The 21,767-nt window shown below is 36.3% G+C and overlaps 2 protein-coding genes across 2 annotated transcripts; both read left to right on the top strand.

Annotated features, from left to right (window-relative positions):
• The first annotated feature begins 894 nt into the window (after positions 1 to 894).
• On the top strand, positions 895 to 1,845 carry LOC112912423 (olfactory receptor 52A5-like). The gene has a single exon (XM_025989124.1). It carries the CDS (start codon positions 895 to 897, stop codon positions 1,843 to 1,845), a length of 951 nt encoding a protein of 316 aa, XP_025844909.1.
• A 15,136-nt stretch (positions 1,846 to 16,981) lies between these two features.
• On the top strand, positions 16,982 to 17,932 carry LOC140594514 (olfactory receptor 52A5-like). Its single transcript, XM_072727450.1, has one exon. The coding sequence runs from the start codon at positions 16,982 to 16,984 to the stop codon at positions 17,930 to 17,932; it is 951 nt and encodes a 316-aa protein (XP_072583551.1).
• Positions 17,933 to 21,767: the final 3,835 nt, after the last annotated feature.

Genomic DNA, 21,767 nt, shown 5'->3' with positions numbered 1-21,767 from the left:
TAGGCAGAAGGAGAAGTACCTTCCCTGCAGGGAGCCAGAGGCAAGATTGGATCCCAGGACCCCAGGATCACGGCCTGAACCAAAGGCATATGCTTAACCACTGAGACACCCTGGTGCCCCAGGATAAAGGCAGATTCCAAATACACTGTTACATACTCTTCCACATGTTCCAGATGCATACCTTTACACCAGTGCTTGTCATGTGGCATTGCCCCAGATAGCTCTGCCTCCTGAGAACAAAGCCCCCACTTTGGGACTACTTATTTGCCCCAGATCAAGACGAGGTCCCAGAGAGAGAGTGTTTCATTAATATCATTCTTGTCATTACTATTGTTTTAACCTCTGCCTGTCTGACGGACTGGACCAAAACTTCTTTGGTAAGAAAACAAGAAGTCATACATAGCACAGCTCTTAATTCCACAATCCTATTAATTTAGGAGTTCAAACTACTTTGAATGAGATAGCTTTTAACTAGTTATGCAAAAACTAGTTTTCAAAGTAGACTTCACACTCACTAGAATGAATATTTCTTTTTCCCATAGTGAATGTTTGTATGAATATGTAAGTATGTGTTTGTATCTGTGTGAATGCATGACAGAAAGAAAGAGAGAAAGAGACAGAGAGAGAGAAACAGAGAGAGAGAAATGAAAGGAGACAAAGATAGAAGACAAAATAAGAATCCAAGATGAGTTACCCAGGGAGCGTATCTCTGCTTTCTGGGACCCATTTAAATACTTCAGCAAAAATATGAGTATGTGTGACAAAATGCTACTGAAACCACATTCAGCCTCTGATTGGATGAATCTAGGTTGAGAAGAGAAAACAGAAGACAGACACTCAACACACACTGCCACACTGAACCAGAAGTTCTGAACCAGGGGTCTCTGAGCCAACATGTTCAAGCTCAATGGCACGATCTTCATGCCCCCGGTGCTGACACTGATTGGGATTCCCGGCTTGGAGTCTGTGCAGTTCTGGATTGGAATTCCTTTCTGTGCCATGTATATTGCATCTCTATTTGGGAATTCCTTGATCTTGGTCATCATCAAATCAGAACGCAGCCTCCATGAGCCCATGTATCTCTTCCTGGCAATGCTTGGAGCAACAGACATTGCTCTCAGTACCTGCATCCTACCAAAAATGCTAGGCATCTTCTGGTTTCATCTGCCTGACATATACTTTGATGCCTGTCTCTTTCAGATGTGGCTCATACATACCTTCCAAGGCATTGAATCAGGAATTCTGCTGGCCATGGCCCTGGACCGCTATGTGGCCATCTGTTTTCCCCTGAGACATGCAACCATCTTTACACACAAATTTCTCACTAAAATTGGAGTGGGAGTGACGCTCAGAGCAGCCCTCCTTGGAGCTCCATGTCTCATCCTCATCAAATGTCGGCTGAAACACTTCTGGACCACTGTGGTCTCCCATTCATACTGTGAGCACATGGCCATTGTGAAGTTGGCAGCAGAAGACATTCGGGTCAACAAGATCTATGGTCTCTTTGTGGCTTTCATTATACTTGGTTTAGACATAATTTTTATAACACTCTCCTACATCCGAATATTTATAACTGTCTTCAATCTGCCTCAGAGGGAAGCTAGGCTCAAAGCCTTCAACACCTGCATTGCCCATATTTGTGTCTTCCTTGAGTTTTATCTCCTTGGTTTCTTCTCCTTCTTTACACACAGGTTTGGGTTCCATATTCCACCCTACATTCATATTCTTCTGTCCAACCTTTACCTGCTTGTCCCTCCTTTGCTCAATCCCATAGTGTATGGGGTGAAGACCAAACAGATTCGAGATAGGGTGTCCAAGATTTTCCACTCTAAAATTCCATCTTGATTTCTCATTATTTTATTTTATTTTATTTTATTTTATTTTATTATTTTATTTTATTTTATTTCAAATAACAATAACAAAACCACAACAACCACAAGGAGTGAAAAAATATTCTTGGTTAAAGTCAATGCTTTCTCAGGTTCATTGTTTAAAGGAATATGAAGTTATAGTTTTGAATTCAAGGTAGTAGGGTCTGAATCCTATTTTTAATATTCACTTCTTTTTGATAAATATTAGTTGAAACACAAGAGCTAATCATGTTTAGTCTGTGCATTATATAGAAGACAAAATTATGAACACGTTTTTGAAGCTCAATCACTTCTTCATCACAAAGACAGACATTTCTTAAATCATATTAAATATTAATATTTTGGCATCTTTATAAACATCAATGGCCTTTTTCATATTACATAAGAAATTCAATATATTTTGATTCTTATGTTTTTGTAACTAATTCCATCATTTTTCTACTATCATTTATGATTATACTTCATCATTCTAAGGTACGTTACTGAGTGATCATGAATTAAGCATTGAGTGGAGATTGATTTTTTTAACTTTTGCATCAAAATGCAATAATAATTTCTTCTTTTCCCACAAAATATTTCACACAGCCTCCTATAGGAGCATATATACTCAATTTCTTAATGTAAATTAAGCTTCAATAGATTAATTTGAATGGAGAACATACAAAATAAATATGGCATGAGCTTCAGTGAGCATACTTGCTAATTTTGTGTTAAGACTTTACAAATAAGTACAACAAAAATATAAAGAATTTTATAACTTTAAGGATACATAAGATAAAGAATTTAAAGACAACTGTTTGGATAGTTGCATGATGATGGCCTAATTTTAGACAATAGGAGATGTGGATTCAGGCCCTCTCTCTCATTGTACTACCCACTGGTTGATTTATTTTCACATCATGTTCTTTGATATAAACCTGCCTTTTTCCCATTCTATGTGGTTGATGAAGTACAGTGTCAGACTCCATGAGGACAAAAAGTAACGATTTCTTATATTAATGTGTTTGGGTTTTGGGAGTTAATTTTTCACATGGAGACATGGTCCTCTGCCACACACAAAATTGTATGGGGTTTTCATCATTAACATTGCACCTTTCTGTAATTCCAAAGATGATCAATAATCTGAATAGTGCCAAAAGTCAGAATTTTCCCAACTGGACATCTGTTCTTGCTTTTAAAACATTAGTCTCTCCAAGAGATCTATCCATCACTTTTTCCCCATCCCTCACACTCATTGTGATATAGTCTCTAGCTGGAGCCTCTGTCTCTGATTCCTATATTGGCAGAATCTTTGTTCTATAGGAGTAGGTTCAACATTTTTTTGGTATCTTTCCCAGGGTGACTTAATAGAAGTTTCCTTCTGTGCTCAGTGTTATTCTTTTTAATCCATAGTAGTCTGTACAGTTCAAAGCAAATTATATAAAAATGTATCTATAGTTTGGTGGTTACACAGGATGTCTAATAACTTAATATTTATCACATGGTTTTACCTAACTTTTTGTCGTGTATGTGACACTTAATAAATATTCAACAACTTGGACTGGCTGTCTTTTACTGGTTTCATTGACTTGGTGTGGTGTTCACTGATATTAGGAATTTTGAAGGATGGTTTAGTTGGAGAAACATAGTCATAAAACCTGCTTATGTTACTGTTTAATTTACAAAATATATCTCCCTAGTTCAGAAATCTACTTAACAGCTATACATACGATCTAGAAAATTCCTTATGTAATTCATCTTCACATCTCCAATGCCTAGTATGGTGGTGACATTGGCTTATACAAAATAAAATTTTACTGAAAAATGTAAAATCTAGTTTCATTCTCATATGACCCTATAAAGTATCTAATTAATGTGAGACATGATGAGCATGAAAACTGAGATCAGTGGGAAGCCTGTTCTTCACCTTGAGTGGAAATAACAAATATTAAAAAGCACAAAAGTAGAATTAAAGGGGTACCTATGTGGCTCAGTTGGTTAAGCATCTAACACTTGATCTCAGCTCAGGTTTTGATCTCAGGGTCATGAGTTTAAGCCCCATATGGATGTCCACACTGGGCATGGAGCTTGCTTAAAAAAATATATTAAACAGGTAGAATTAAATAGTAGTTTAGGATTTCTATTGAAAATATCAATGAAGAGATGCCTTGGGGTCTCAGCAGTTGAGCATCTGCCTTTGGCTCAGGGCATGATCCTGGAGTCCTGGAATCAAGTCCCACATCGGGCTTCCTGCATGAAGCCTGCTCTCCTCCCTCTGCCTATGTCTCTGCCTCTCTCTCTGTCAGTCTCATGAAAAATAAATAAAATCTAAAAAATAAAAGAAAATAAAAGACCAGTGCTCTAGCACTTTGTCGTCTGAGATGACCATTTAGCAAAGATACGTCCATATCCAGGCCTAAAGGATGCTTTCATCACAAGGTAGATCGCTCAGATCTATGCATTTATCAAACTCCTTTCTGGTTAATTTGAGTTTAACATATGGACCAATGTTTTTAGATTCAAAGCCTTACTGTTATAAATCTTTGTGTCTATACATCTTTCTTTTCCAACTACATGTAAACTGCTTTGAAGTTAGAGAAATATTTGATTAGTCTATGGCTCGTCAATGCTGTAGAACCTGATGATGTAATTTTCATAGAAATTTCCCAGATCTCTGGTCATGAGTCCTGCTGATGCTGCACATCACTATAGTGTGCCATAAAATCTTAACTCCTAAATCCACCTCACAGTATTTTCAAACAATGTAACAAATCATCTAGGACTAATCTTTCTATTCCTGAAAACTACTAGTAAGCTGAATTTTACATCTTTCTCGAAGAATTTAAGGAAGATACCACCTTGCAAATTCTGGATCACATTTAGGATTATTTTTTTTAATGCGCTGTTAAACTATCTCATTTAAATATTTTTACAAAATTTTATATTGTTTTCACTTACAGAAAATGATGTCTGAATGCAATGATTAACTGAACATATCATCCTAAGTTTAATATTCTCAAAATCCAGCATCATACTCTGGGAGGGTAACTGATTATAGAATAAATGGGTCTTTACTAAGTAATACATTGGTGGATTCGTGATTACATTGATTACCTGCAGGATGCAAATTTTTTTTGATGCATAGTTTTAATAGGGAAAATTATTTAAACTGTTTTTCATATTTTACTTATTGGCAGTTTAATATGTTAGCAAAGGAAACAAATAAAGATATTAGGGGGTATTCTGTTACAGTGTTAGGTCTAAAGGGAAGTATAATTGTTACTCCAAAATAAAGGAATGTCATTTGCATTAGAAAAGCCATCCTGAGTAAAATTATGGCAGCATTTAAGAGCATCTTAACTTTGGGGGAAAATCAAGTATACCCTCTTAACCAATATCCTTTTAACTGAAAAAAGTAGATTCCTAGATGTCCAAGATACACTACTGACATATGTCTTATACTCTGTTCTTTCCTATACCAATACATTTTATTTCCTTCAGTTGAATTCTACATTATCAAGAGTTATATAATACATACTTTTGGCAATTTAAGAGTTAGGTAAATAGGATGTATAATGTTAAATTATTTAAAAATAAATGGGATTGCATTTTAAATATCCTATTTTATATTCATGAAAGCAATATTTAATATTTTGAAAGCCTTAAATACAGCATAACATTAGTTTTTAGTATTTCCAATTGAATTTACTTACAACATATTAATGTAAATAATTGAGGAGAATTTAATATGCTCCAAAAGGAGTGTCCTTAAATATGTCTTTAATATCTTATTGCACTATCAGGAAAGTGAGACAAAAATTTTTGGAAAGTGCTTTTTTGGGTATGGTTAATGAGAGAAAAACATACCTAGAAATATAAAAGTATTTTAGGAATAAGTTTTGTCTGGTTTATATTTAAAAATGGCAAATTATTACAATTCTGTCTCAAATTAAAATAAATTTTGTGATTTCCATATATGACTTTTTGAAGATTACCTAGATTAGTAAAATCGTATCATAATATAGAAATTGCTGAAACCTTTGTGGAAATGTAAGTCAGAGTGTTAAATATAAAGCTAAAGGTAAGAAGTGTCCAGTGATTAAAAATTTTGAGTTTCACACACATATTAGCTATCATTTATTTAGTGCTTTATTCCCTGCATATTGTGCTATATGTCCTTTCTTATACCACATGGCATTGTTTTAATAATTCCTCAAATTATTGCTTCCATACAGGAAAGAAATGTCACCACAGATTTAAGTAATGTGTTCAATGTCATGCAAAATGAAGAGAGATCTAGACTTAACACCAGTTTGATAAAAAGTTTACAAATTTACCTTTATCATATCTTCCCTTTAATAATAAAATAGATTATGTTCACACCATTATAGGAGAAATTCCAATCTCGGACCTTTCTTCCTGCATTCATCATTTAATTCCAAAGCTGCTCTTCTTCTTCCTCCAGTGATGTAATTCCGATCAGATAATTAAATGGAAATATGTGATCACACATTTGGAGCACTGTCTTCAGTTTACATTAATACTATGGACACTGGGAAATAGTAATTATATATATATATGTATAAACTAAATGATATATATGTACATACGCCATATTTGTATATGTGCATACATGACATAATCCATAAAGTATGTACATATATGTCATATATATAAAATCTATTTAATCAGACTTATACAGGAAAGATCCTGACTCTCTCATGAAGACTTCTGTCACATTTCCTGACCTGAAGATCTTCTTTTGGTTCTCTGTATATATGTGAAGTTCTTTGGTGAGCTCATATAATTGCAGAAAGTTAAGGCAAGGACTCAGGGCCTAAGGCTTCAAGATTAAGTAAGCCTATGCTATCACTTTACAAGACTGGAGAAGAATATGCTAGAATATGCTAGAATATGCTCCAGATTCCCTCCCCCTCTCCTTCTCCCTCTCCCTCTTCTTCTCTCCCCCACTTGAAATGCACTTGTTCCCTCTCAAATAAATAAATAAATAAATAAATAAATAAATAAATTCAATTTGAAAATAAAATAAAATAATAAATACATGTATTGGAGGCAGTGCAGGAATCAGGAACCAGTTTAATTCCATTTTGTTAAAATAATAGTTTCTGATACAGTAACAATAAGATGCTTCTATGATCCAATTCAGATTAAAGTTTGAGTGGCTGATTCTGGATAGTCAGAGTTGCCTATTGTTAGTTCACTAAAATTGACCATGACTAGGGGGGTTTCTCAAGTTAAAGGACAATTATAAGTGAAAAAAATCCACGGCTTCAAGTAGATAGTGCAACATGATCAGCCATTATTGGAAAAACTATTTCTATTTCTCTTTTTCAACTAAATGTCTGACTATATTGAAAATGTTGTCCTGGAATCAGGTCTGACTTCTTTCCACCATTGATATATTTAATTTTAGAATCCATTTAAAGCCTTTATGTCATATGATGGCATTTCTCGCCCTGTTTGTTACTAACTTCAAGGACTACCAAAGAATGAGATTTCTTCTGTAAAAATTTTGTGGGGTAGGAACAAAAATAGCTACAATTCAGCGAGTAGAGGCAAAGGAGTTTGGGAGTTTTTTTATATATATATATATCCCATCTTTATACTAAAACAAGAAATTAAAAAGCAGATACATTTAATTGTGTTGACCACAGGGAACATATGTGATCCCTTCTTCAGTGCTCAGGAGAATTGCATCATAGTCATGCCCAGGTGCTAAAATTATATTTCACTGGAAGTGATTTTTTTTAAATAACTACACTGTTTATAACAATGCCACATGAGTAGGTGAGTGCACATAAGAAGACTGAAGAATTAAACTTGTGAGTATGTGCTCTTCATAGGTGTCTCTGAAATCTAGATGGAGAAATATTTAGAAAGGATCCAAAGGGAGTGGGGGGGAACTGCACCTCATAATTCTGCATAAGAAGTCACTCTGAGCAGAAATCCTTAAAGGAATATAAGACTTCAGTTGTCAGATTTGACCCAAGATATAAGTTCTTGGAAGAACATTTTTCACCTTTCTTTCTTCTCTTATCCAAAGTGAATGTCTCCAGATCTTTCATTAAAGTAGGATTGTGTCCTGACTCGTGTATATGTAAAGATAATGTAGGATTGCAAACAAGAAAGCTTACACATCATGAAACTAAAATTCCTAATGTTTTTCTGACACTGATTCTTTGTATTTTCTTGTTTTCAAGATTTTATTTATTTCTTCATGAGAGACACAGAGAGAGGGAGAGAGGCAGAGACACAGGCAGAGCGAGAAGCAGGCTCCATGCAGGGAGCCCAATGTGGTTCTCCATCCAGAGACTCCAGGATCACGCCCTGGACAGAAGGCAGCGGTAAACCGCTGAGCCCCCCCAGGGTTCCCGATTCTTTGTATTTTCTAATCTTTCTCTTCTAGGCATACTCCTGGAAATAGAACAAATGGATTTGCATCCACGTTAAATGTGATGCATTTTTTGGTATTAAACAGATCCAGGGAAAGTAAACTGCTAAATTAATTAATTCCTACTAGGATGCACTTAGTAACCAGTCACTATCTTGCCCTGAGGACACAGGGGCGGAATTTATGATTCTGCTTGAGAACAGGACATGTTTCCTAGAGGAGCTGATTCTGAGGTGAGAGTTGAATGATAAAATTATTTGTTAGGTAGTAAACACATTGGGTATGGGAGGAAATCTAAGGGAAAACATACTATGAGGAAAGGAAAGTATAATGAAAGTATAGAATCTCAAATGGCTTTTTAAGTTCTAATATACACTTTCTTACGACAATAAGTTGGCAACAATAAGTTCAGTTAAAGGTAGCAAAAACAACACTGTTTAATAGTATGTACTAAAGATCATCCCTTATAAGCTAAGCATTTAGTCACTAAATGTATGACTGAGTTTGAAGGAAAGGTAGGTTAGCTATTTTTTCTGGAAAAAAATGAAATATGTTTATTGAGTATACAAATACAATAATAGGTCTTCTTATAGATATTTTGATCCAGTGAGATTGATTTGCATGTTGGTGAAGGTCGATTAAATCAGAATTCTAGAATATCAGGCAAAAAAAAATCTGTTTTCCTAATTCTAACTGAATTAGAAGGATTTTCTCATCCACCTACAACCAGTCAATAATGAAGTTAACCACTATGTGGCATCAGAAGTAAGAAAATAAATATATTGCTCTTGACTATATTGGAGAGATGGAAGTAAAAATAAAAGAAAGAGAGAGACAGAGTCAGAGAGACAGTCCTAGAGGGAAAAAAAAAAATATTTAGAGGGAGACTACCAAAGGTTAAAGAAAGATGACTCTCATCTAAACATTTTTTCTAATCTCAACAGTTTTATGAATCATTTTTCATTTTCATCTTTACGTTTTGGCAAAGTGAGTGGTGAACTGAAACTAAGCATAGGAATTATCTTCCCAAACATTTTAAGATAGATATTTCCTACTTATAGGTTGACAGGAATCAGGGACATAGGGAGAAGTCCTGTCAACAACAATGAAAAAGGTGAATTTAATTCAAAGGAATTTTGAGGGCAGCCTGGGTGACTCAGCAGTTTAGCGCCACCTACAGCCCAGGGTGTGATCCTGGAGACCTGGGATCAAGTCCCACATCGCCCTCCCTGCATGGGGCCTGCTTCTCCCTCTGCCTGTGTCTCTGCCTCTCTCTCTCTCTCTCTCTCTCTGTCTCTGTCTCTCTCATGAATAAATAAGTAGATTTTTTAAAGATACAATTTGTATATGCATATATGTATTGTAACTGCATTTTATGGGAGAGAGAGAATGACAGAGAAGGAGGTTATCAAAGCAAATTCACAGAGAGGTGGGATTTAGACATAATCTCTAGAAATCAGTCAGGAATTTGAATGCTGCATTAATTTTGAGGCAACTCTTTTTTTAAGGATTTTATTTATTCATTCATGAGAGATATACAGAGAGGGGCAGAGGGAGAAGCAGGTTCCCGGCGGGGAGCCTGATGTGGGACCCAATCCCAGGACCCCGGGATCAAGACCTGAGCCAAAGGCAGACTGTCAACCACTGAGGCACCCAAGTGCCCCTGGCAACTCTTTAAGAATTGTGATTTTCTCTAGCATTATTGAGTTTCTCTGTTGAAAAAACTGAATAGACTAATCAAAATTTGATATTTTTCAGACACCGACTGGTGGGTAATTAAAGGAATAAAGACATTTGGTCATATGACCAAAGAGTAGCTAATGTGTCTCAAAACAAATAAAAAGCAGGAAAGTAATGTGGGTTAGGAAAAGGGGGGATATGGCCCTGAATAAGAGAAAAATAACACTAGACCACAATATACTGGAAATAAAAATGAAATATATGTCAGAATACAAGGATGAGTAAAACAACAACAAAAAGGATGAGTAACATGTGCATGAATAGTATCTCTTGTATATATTTTTAGCATAATTTCCTGAAAATTATTTTATGGTCCTTTTTTTAATATGTATATATTTTTATTGGAGATCGATTTGCCAATATATAACATCCAATGCTTATCCTCTCAAGTACCCCCCTCAGTGCCCATCACCCCAGTCACCTCATCCCCCCGCACACCTCCCCTTCCGCTACCCCTTGTTCATTTCCCGGAGTTAGGAGTCTCTAATGTTTTGTCACCCTCTCTGATTTTTCCCACTCATTTTCTCTCCTTTCCCCTATAATCCCTTTCACTATTTTTGACATTCCCCATGAGTGAAACCATATAATGATTGTCTTTCTCTGATTGACTTACTTCATTCGGCATAATACCCTCCAGTTCCATCCACGTCAAAGCAAATGTGGGTATTGTCATTTCTAATAGCTGAGTAATATTCCATTGTATACATAGACCACATCTTCTTTATCCATTCATCTTTCGATGGACACCGAGGCTCCTTCCACAGTTTGGCTATTGTGGACATTGCTGCTAGAAACATCGGGGTGCAGGTGTCTCAGTCTTTCACTGCATCTGTATCTTTGGGGCAAACCCCAAGCAATGCAATTGCTAGGTCATAGGGTAGCCCTATTTTTAACTCTTTGAGGAACCTCCACACAGTTTTCCAGAGAGGCTGCACCAGTTCACATTCCCACCAACAGTGCAGGAGGGTTCCCTTTTCTCCGCATCCTCTCCAACATTTGTTGTTTCCTGTCTTGTTAATTTTCCTCATTCTCACTGGTGTGAGGTGGTATCTCATTGTGGTTTTGATTTGTATTTCACAGATGGCCAGTGATGTGGAGCATTTTCTCATGTGCTTGTTGGCCATGTCCATGTCTTCCTCTGTGAGATTTCTGTTCATGTCTTTTGCCCATTTCATTATTGGATTGTTTGTTCCTTTGCTGTTGAGTGTAATAAGTTCTTTATAGACCTTGGATACTAGCCCTTTATCTGATAGGTCATTTCCAAATATCCTCTCCCATTCTGTACGTTGCCTTTTAGTTTTGTGAACGGTTTCTTTTGCTGTGCAGAAGCTTTTTATCTTGATGAAGTCCCAATAGTTCATTTTTGCTTTTGTTTCCCTTGCCTTCACAGAGGTATCTTGCAAGAAGTTGCTGTGGCCAAGATCAAAAAGGGTGTTTCCTGTGTTCTCCTCTAGGATTTTGATAGATTCTTGTCTCACATTTAGATCTTTCAACCACTTTGAGTGTATCTTTGTGTATGGTGTAGGTAAATGGTCTGCATTCTTCTGCACATAGCTGTCAAACTATCTCAGCACCATTTATTGAAGAACTGTCCTTTTTCCAATGGATAGTCATGTTCTATGTTCTATGAAGTTCTATGAATGTGATACATAAATGAGAGCTTTTATTCATGGGGATTTAAAAAAACAGGAAAACAAAATGAAACACCTATTTTCTTCATTCTCAATCAGTAAAACAGTATGTTAGTGTTTCTGCTAGGACAGAAAAATAAAATCCAGATACATAAACACTTGTCTCCTTTAACCTGTGATTTCTATATTCTAAATATAAAAATTCTATGCCTTTTAATCAGTTGCTTTTCTTTAATTTGGAAAATTTAGGTGATTTGAAGTCAATAATGTCATTAAACAAGTTACATTCTGAAAGATGTGTAGGCTGATACATCAGCACATATTGAAAGGAAAAACATGTTTAAAGAATGAGGAGGATAGAGAAACAACAATTTCAGGACTGCATTGATCAATGAATTTTTCTGGGGAGAATGTGGGATAGATTGATCTTAAGCATTGAAGGGTAGAAGGAAACTTACATGGACGGAATGACACAAAGGAGGCCTTGCATGATTGAAGATGTAATGACAGTAAATAAAGAATACTGGCCTGACACTAAGGACTTTTATGAGGGTATTAGGGATTAATGATGGGAATCAAGGACAGAGAGATACAAAGGACCTGCTTTAGCCAGGAAAAGTGGTGAATTAGAAAAAAACAAACAAACAAACAAACATACAAACAAGACACCCAACCAAAAACAGAAAAAAAAAAAACACCTTCAGATTCACAGCCCTTAAAATATCTTCAAGAACTAGAGAAATTAGATGGCAATTGTTTTGCCTCATTTACAGTCAGAAGTTCATGATGTCTTTGAAATCAAATTCATACAACCTAATTATGCACCTGCCAAAGAGGAAAATCTGTAGTCATCTAACACAAGTGAGGGGTAGAAGTCCACATTGAGTGGAATTAGAGTTCTCTTGTCTATTTGAAGGGCATTCATTATATACATCTGCCTAAATTATTTTGTAAAAATTTAAACTGACTTCACACATGTTTAGCTGCTAATGAATTAATAGCACAAAAAGAAGCAGAGAGGACAAGCAGTGTATGTTCTCATTCATTTGGGGAATATAAATAATAGTGAAAGGGAATATAAAGGAAGGGAGAAGAAATGTTGGGAAATATCAGGAAGGGAGACAGAACATAAAGACTCCTAACTCGGGGAAACGAACTAGGGGTGGTGGAAGGGGGGAGGAGGGCGGGTGTTGGAGGGGAATGGGTGACGGGCACTGAGGTGGACACTTGACGGGATGAGCACTGGGTGTTTTTCTGTATGTTGGTAAATTGAACACCAATAAAAATTAATAAAAAAAAAAAAAAAAAGAAGCAGAGAGGCCAAAACCGAAGTTACTTATAATGAATCAGATAAGGAATGCCAGGGGTCTGAGCCTTTTTTTAGGTAGGTATAATATCCATTGATATTCGGATCCATGACATCTCATCCACATGGAAACTAGCTTTCCCTTAGGTATCAAGTCATCCTCAGAATAAAGCTTCCTTCAGGTGGTTCTGAGTCTAGCATGATGTGGTCATAGTTGAGCTTTTTCTTTGTTAGAGCTAATAGAGAAGGCCAAAGAAAGTGACCAGCAAGCATGAAAACCTGGAGATGGTGCAGGTGGGAAGACAGTTTCCCTGGAGATTAAACATTTTCCTTCTTGCACTGGAAAGAGAAAAGGATCTGTACACATCACAAATACCTGAAATGGACCTAACAACATTTTTTGAAGTGTCTCTGTGTGTGTCTGTGTGTGTGAAAGAAAGACAGACAGAGAGAGAGAGAGAGAGAGAGAGAGGAAGGAGATATAGAATAGTAATAGAATAGATGTGCTTAGGGAGGGAATCTCTGGGTGGCTCAGCAGTTTTAGTGCCTCCCTTCAGCCCAGGACGTGATCCTGGAGTTCTGGGGTCGAGTCCCACAGCAGGCTCTCTGCATGAAGCCTGCTTTTCCCTCTGCCCTTGTCTCTGCCTCTCTCTCTCTCTCTTTCTCTCTCTGTGTGTGTGTGTGTGTGTCTTTCATGAATAAATAAATAAAATTAAAAAAGAAAAAAAAAAGATGTGCTTAGGGAGGTAAGACTATGCGAGAGGAATATCAAGAGCCAGGAACAGAGTAATTACATCAATCCAGAGAGTTACAACAAGGTTCCAGACCATGGATTCTGGATATATCTCAGAAATAAAATAATGGAATGGCTGTAGAGCCGTGATTTCACATTTATCTGAGCCCTGGATTACCCAGTGATCCCTGAGGCAAATGGTTAGAGCATCAGACAAGTGAAGTTTTCAATTAATTGATCCTTCAGTACAGAGATTATCTTGGAGGATACCCCCTAAATTTTGTATACATGCATGATTCATGTCCTTTCAAAGGAGAAGGCATTTAGACTTAGTATTTTGTATGTGTTGAAATCAAACAAGCAAGGGGACAGTTTGTGTCGATAGCCTCTTACATCTACAACCTGTCTGCTGCTCTATGGGGCAGAATGAGCTTTGCAAGAGCAAGGGCCCAAAGAACCAGCAATTGACTATGAGTCATTTCTATGAGATATTTCTACAAAATGTTTATCTGAATTTCAGTAAGAACATTTATCCTTGCATCAAGTTTTAGTCGAATCCGTCTAATTTCCTGTTTACCATCATCAATTTTATTTTGTACTGTTATCTAATTTTATCTGGGATACTGGAGGCTCTTTTCCTAGGATATATTTGAATAGACTTCCAATACAGTTTATTTGAAATCAGTTTGTTTCAGGTTTACAGAAAAATTGTGCAGAAAGTACACTCTCTTCCTCTCCCATCCTACATTTTCTCTGGCAATTAACATCTTGTGCTAGTGTGGTACATTTGTTGCAACTGATGAGCAAATTGGTATTAGTTTTCTTTTTAATATTTACTATTAACTACAGTACATAATTTACATTAGGGCTCATTCTTTGTGTTCTACATTTCTTCGGGGTTGGACAAATGCATGATATCTTATAGCCATTATTGTTGTACCTTATAGAATATTCTTCTACCTTAAAAAAAGTCCTAGGCTCCACCTATTCACCCCTCTCTTTTTCTCCCTGAAGCCCTGGTGAATACTGTCTCTATAGCTTTACTTTTCTAGAATATTATATGTAAGGAATCCCATGTAGGTAGCTTTTCCAGGGCAGCCTCATTCACTTAGCAACATGGACTTAAAGTTTCTCCAAATCTTTTGGGACTTGATAGTTCATTTCTTATTGTCACTGAATAGTTCATCATGTGGAAGTATCACAGTTTGTGTATACATGATAGAGATATTGGTTGCTTCCCAGTTTTGGCAATTGTGAATAAAGATGCTATTAATATTCATGCACAAGCTTTGTGTTCACATAAGCTTTTAATTCACTTGGGTCATACTTAGGAGCACAGTTATTGGATTTCATGATAAGCCTATGGTTAGCTTTGTGCACTGTCTCCCAGGTAGCTGTGCCGTTTTGCATCTTCACCCTTAATGAATGAGAATTCTTGTTGACCCACTTCCTTACCAGCATTTAACACATCAGAGTCTTGAATTTCAGGCAATTGAAAAAGGTGTGTGGTAATATTGCACTGTTGTTTTGTTCTGAAATTCCGTGACCTAGGATGTTGAGCATTTTTTATGTGCTCATTTTTCATCAGTGTATCCTCCTCTAGGTTGAGGTTTATGTTCAGATTTTTGCCCATTTTTAATTTGTTCACTTTCTTATTGTTGAGTTTTAAGAGTTCTTTGTACATTTTGGATAAAAGTCCTTTAATCAAATACGTACTTTGTAAATATTTGGTCCCTGTCTGTGATTTGTCTTTTAATTCTCTTAACCATGTCTTTCACAGAACAGATGGTTTCCAACTTTAATGAAAATCAACTTAATTTCTTTTTTCATGGATCATACTTTAAAAGTTAACAAAAAGTTGACTGTCAGGGCCATGGTGTCCTACATATTATCCGATCCTCTCTTTTAGAATTTTTATAGTTTATTTCCCACCTAGAAGTATACTGTGATCCACTTGGAGTGAATTTTTGTGAAAGGTGTAAGGTCTATGTCTACATCCATTTATTTTTGCATGTGGATATGCAGTCGTTCCTGCACCATTAGTGGAAAAGATTTTCCTTCTCCATTAAATTGCCTTTGTTCTGTGTCAGTTAACTTTGTATATGTGTGTGTCTATTTATGGGCTCTCACTTCTATTTGTTTCCATTTTGTTCTTTTCTAGTGCTATTGCTATTTTGGGTCTTTTCCCTTTCCATATTAATTGAATGAAGAACAGTTTGTACATATACACAATGTGACCTGCTGGGATTTTGATGATACTTACATTGCATATGTACATCAAGTCTAGAATAAATGACATCTTAATAATATTAAGTTTTCCTTTCCTAAGCATAAAGACATTTAACTTTTTATTAAGTAATGCATATTCATGGATAGATTGTTGTCTTTAAGGTATAGGTCAGTACTTTGTAACTTCCTATTTTCCATTGGTATAGAATACTGCTCAGAATGGTGAATGTTTCTTTTTTTCCTCTCTTTGCATTGACTGCAGACTAATGACTGCCTGTGAATTCCACTTGGGTAAAAACAAAATTAATACATGTAACATCTTCAATGAAAATCTCTCCTCTCGGTCTTGTCTTTGTCAATTCCCCTAGTGTGAGCTTTTCTTACATTGACATCCCACAGAATTATACATGAGGCTTTACTTCCCTCTAAACTTAAAATCTTATTTTATCATACTTAGCATACCTATTAATCTCTTTGATGACATTGAGAGCTTTTTTTTTTTTAATTTAACTTAACCCACAGTTCCTAGATACTAACCAATTGCTTAGTAAATGGATTTACAATGAATCATAGTTTTAGAAAGAAAGATCTCTGACAGGCAAATGGTCTCACTTACCTCCCCTTTTTTATTGTATCTGTTTTCTAAAAGTTATTTAAAAGAATAGACAGCATAAAATCCATGGAGACATGAAATAAATAACAAAACAATAAAAAAATACATTTAACATCCTAAGTTCTTGAACCTATTATAAAACCAAACTAACATTCTTTAACTGACAAATGGCCACAAATGCACTTACAGTTTCAGATGTGAGTGGGTCTGCTTTGCATGTTGAATTGTCCTGTGTATTTGTGTGCCTTCATGGAGAGAGGTAGAGACAGAGACTGAGGCAGAGAATTTGGGGAGCCTGTCTGTGCATTCCTAGAATTACACAATCAGTCAACAGCTATGCTTGACAAAATGCCCTTTAAAAACACATTCAATTTCTGTTTCTAGAAATTTCAATAAATCTAGATGAGAACAAATAAAGAGAAACCTAATACAAATTTGCAACATTAATCAAGCAGTTCTAAGCCAAGATGTTCAAGCTCAATGGCACAATCTTCATGCCCCCGGTGCTGACACTGATTGGGATCCCCGGCTTGGAGTCTGTGCAGTTCTGGATTGGAATTCCTTTCTGTGCCATGTACATCATTGCTCTGTTTGGGAATTTCCTGCTCCTGGTCATCATCAAATCAGAACGCAGCCTCCATGAGCCCATGTATCTCTTCCTGGCAATGCTTGGAGCAACAGACATTGCTCTCAGTACCTGCATCCTACCAAAAATGCTAGGCATCTTCTGGTTTCATCTGTCTGACATATACTTTGATGCCTGTCTCTTTCAGATGTGGCTTATCCACACCTTCCAATGCATTGAATCAGGAATTCTGCTGGCCATGGCCCTGGACCGCTATGTGGCCATCTGTTTTCCCCTGAGACATGCAACCATCTTTACACTCAAACTTCTCACTCAGATTGGAGTGGGAGTGACACTCAGAGCAGCCCTCCTTGTAGCTCCATGTCTCATCCTCATCAAATGTCGGCTGAAACATTTCCGGACCACTGTGGTCTCCCATTCATACTGTGAGCACATGGCCATTGTGAAGTTGGCAGCAGAAGACATTCGGGTCAACAAGATCTGTGGTCTCTTTGTAGCCTTCACTATACTTGGATTTGACATAATCTTCATCACACTCTCCTACATCCGAATATTTATAACTGTCTTCAATCTGCCTCAGAGGGAAGCTAGGCTCAAAGCCTTCAACACCTGCATTGCCCATATTTGTGTCTTCCTTGAGTTTTATCTCCTTGGTTTCTTCTCCTTCTTTACACACAGGTTTGGGTTCCATATTCCACCCTACATTCATATTCTTCTGTCCAACCTTTACCTGCTTGTCCCTCCTTTGCTCAATCCTATAGTGTATGGGGTGAAGACCAAACAGATTCGAGATCGAGTGTCCAAGGTTTTCCACTCTAAAGATTCATCTTGACTTCTCATGTAACTTTTTCTCAAATAATAAAATTCAATTTGAGAAATAGTTTGGGATCACATTTTGTCTTTCTCAAGTTCATTTATGCTGCTGAAAGATACAGTTCTAGATTTTACATTGGAGACAGGCTCTCGTTCCTATTTAAACCATTAGTATTTATGTATACAGAATCAACTTATTAGTAGATGACATAAAAGGCAGAAAACATGCAGATTTGCTTCTGGTTTAGTCAATCTTCAGTTTAATTTAATTTAGTTTGGTTCAATATTTCAGTGAGGAAATTTCTTAAAAACACAAGTAAATTTAAATAGTTAACCTCTGATTAAAATATTTCCATTGTGTTCTTTAAAAATAATAAATTGATTCATAAAGTTGACAATTCCAAGGATCATGAACTAATTTCTTTTTTGTCATCTAATTTCAGTAATCTTGCTCCTCCAACTCATCATCTTTATCATTTTAATTGTCATCACCATTCAATTATTTTCTGACTTACATTCATCTGAACATTAAGATGAATGTTTAAGTTTGTATTGGAATGCAAATTTAAACATCTTTTAAATCCAAATGATTTGGTTTCACAAAAACTTGAATATCTAGTTACTGAGAGTTTCCATAGACCCCTACCCAGTTTTCCTTATCATTGTTTTCTTTCATTAATATGTTATAGTTCATGAATCAATATTGATACATTACGATTTACTAAAGTGCATATTTTATTGTAGTTTCTTAATTTTTCCCTAACTTCCTTTATTTCCTAAAAGATACCATTCTGGATGACACATTGCATTTAGTTGTCAAGTCTCTGTAAGCTTCTCTTGGTTATAATTTTTGAAACTTTCCTTGTTTCTAAAGACCTTGACAACATTGAACATTGAAGAGTGCCATTCAGGTATTCCATAGGAATCTCTTCCATTGGAATTTATCTGATGTTATGTAATGATTAGATTGGAATTACATGCTTTGGGGAGGAAAATCATAGATGTTAAATTCTCATTTTGATTACATATCAAGGGTGCATATTATCAACATAATTGATTAACTGTGTATATTGAGCATAATTACTTATCTGAGATAGTATTTGTCAGGTTTCTTCAGTTTAATTGCCATTTCATACTGTGCTTTTGAAAGGAAAATTGCTCTAATTAGCCCACACTTAAGGAGTAGGGATTTATGTTCCTTCTCCTTGAGGATGAATAGATACATAATTTAGTGAATTATTTAGAATTTTTTTTACAAGGCAATTGATTTATTCTCCCTACTTATTCATTTCTTTAATCATTTATTTATATCAGTATGGATTTATGGGTATCTTTGTCATAATTTGAGTATAATCCAATATTACTTTATTTTATTGCTCATGCTGTTTCATCCTGACCATTGGATGCTTTTGTTCCTTTTTGGCTTACCCCTCATTGTGTGTGTGTGTGTGTGTGTGTGTGTGTGTGTGACTTTTTGCTTTATGGCATTGGAAGATGCTCCAGGCTAATCTTGGGTATTTCCTGCCCCAGTTCTAGAATTATGATTTCCCTGGGATGTTTTGTTCTTTTTATTGGTGAATAGCACTAGAAACGAAGAACGGGGCCTTAGGTATGCTTTAAATTCTCTCAGCTGACAGATAAAGGAATTTTGTGTGTTAGCTAACCTATGTTCATACACATATCTATAAATATTTCTGTATGTAAACACTTGCATCTAAATTAAGTTAATTTATAGTTTTTACTAATATCTGCAACATGAATTTGTTACCACAAGGATCTTTCTAACAACTTCAATTTGATTATTGCTAAAGTCCCGTTCCAACAGTGAAAAATCTGGCTTCAACCATCTGTCACACATTTACTTGTTGATTTCCAATCCAGCATGCTGGATTTGATCTGTGTGCAATGATTTGTCCCATGGATTTGACATATTCATAATCTATGTGATTGATTAAGAACAGTGGTAGGCATTATAAGCACAAAATATAGTGTAGCTGTGTAATTCATAAGTTCAGGGTTTGGACTAGATTTATCACCTGAAACCATTGTCATCCACTATAAGCAAGATTGTATGGACTTTTCACCATTACCACTGTACTATTCTTTGTTTCCCAAGGTGACCAATGACCTTCATAGTGCCACAAACCAGATCTTCTCTTATTGGATGTCCCAACTGCTTTTTTTCGCCTTTTTATTTCTTTATTTTTATAAATTTATTTTTTATTGGTGTTCAATTTGCCAACATATAGAATAACACCCAGTGCTCATCCCATCAATTGCCCACCTCAGTGCCCATCACCCAGTCACACTCAACCCCGCCCACCTCCCCTTCCACCACCCCCAGTTCGTTTCCCAGAGTTAGGATTCTTTCATGTTCTGTCTCCCTTTCTGATATTTCCCACTCATTTTTTCTCCTTTCCCTTTATTCCCTTTCACTATTTTTTATATTTCCCAAATGAATGAGACCATATAATGTTTGTTCTTCTCCGATTGACTTATTTCACTCGGCATAATACCCTCCAGTTCCATCCACGTTGAAGCAAATCTTGGGTATTTGTCGTTTCTAATGGCTGAGTAATATTCCATTGTATACATAAACCACATCTTTATCCATTCATCTTCGATGGACACCAAGGCTCCTTCCACAGTTTGGCTAATGTGAACAATGCTGCTATAAACATCGGGGTGCAGGTGTCCTGGCATAACACTGCATCTGTATCTTTGGGGTAAATCCCAGCAGTGCAATTACTGGGTTGTAGGGAAGATCTATTTTTAACTCTTTAAAGAACCTCTACACAGTTCTCCAGAGTGACTGCACCAGTCCACATTCTCACTAACAGTGCAGGAGCGTTCCCCTTTCTCCGCATCCTCTCCAACATTTGTGGTTTCCTGCTTTGTTAATTTTCCCCATTCTCACTGGTGTGAGGTGGTATCTCATTGTGGTTTTGATTTGTATTTCCCTGATGGGAAGTGCTGCGGAGCATTTCCTCATTTTCGTGTTGGCCATGTCTATGTCTTCCTCTGTGAGATTTCTGTTCATGTCTTTTGCCCATTTCATGATTGGATTGTTTGTTTCTTTGCTGTTAAGTTTAATAAGTTCTTTATAGATCTTGGAAACTAGCCCTTTATCTGATACGTCATTTGCAAACATCTTCTCCCATTCTGTAGGTTGTCTTTGAGTTTTGTTGATGGTATCTTTGCTGTGCAAAGCTTCTTATATTAAGATTTGTATGGAATCAGAAAAGACCCTGAATAGCCAGGGGAATTTTAAAAAAGAAAACTATAGCTGGGGACATCACAATGCCAGATTTCAGGTTGTACTACAAAGCTGTGGTCATCAAGACAGTGTGGTACTGGCACAAAAACAGACACATAGATCAATGGAACAGAATAGAGAATCCAGAAGTGGACCCTCAACTTTATGGTCAACTAATATTCGACAAAGGAGGAAAGACTATCCATTGGAAGAAAGACAGTCTCTTCAATAAATGGTGCTGGGAAAATTGGACATCCACATGCAGAAGAATGAAACTGGACCACTCTCTTGCACCATACACAAAGGTAAACTCAAAATGAATGAAAGATCTTAATGTGAGACAAGATTCCATCAAAATCCTAGAGGAGAACCCAAGTAACACCCTTTTTGAACTCGCCCGCAGTAACTTCTTGCAAGATTCATCTATGACGGCAAGAGAAACAAAAGCAAAAATGAACTATTGGGACTTACTTCATCAAGATAAGAAGCTTTTGCACAGCAAAAGATACCACCAACTGCTTTTCTAATTGTATGTTTTTCCTTGAAGCTTTTTTTTCTTTTGTTTTTATAACATCACTGTCTTCTGCAGGCATTTTTA

The sequence above is a fragment of the Vulpes vulpes genome, chromosome 11, assembly GCF_048418805.1.
Source record: "Vulpes vulpes isolate BD-2025 chromosome 11, VulVul3, whole genome shotgun sequence".
In the NCBI taxonomy this organism is placed as follows: domain Eukaryota; kingdom Metazoa; phylum Chordata; class Mammalia; order Carnivora; family Canidae; genus Vulpes; species Vulpes vulpes.
The sequence above is the reverse complement of the archived record's forward strand: the minus strand, read 5'-3'. Positions and strand labels throughout refer to the sequence as shown.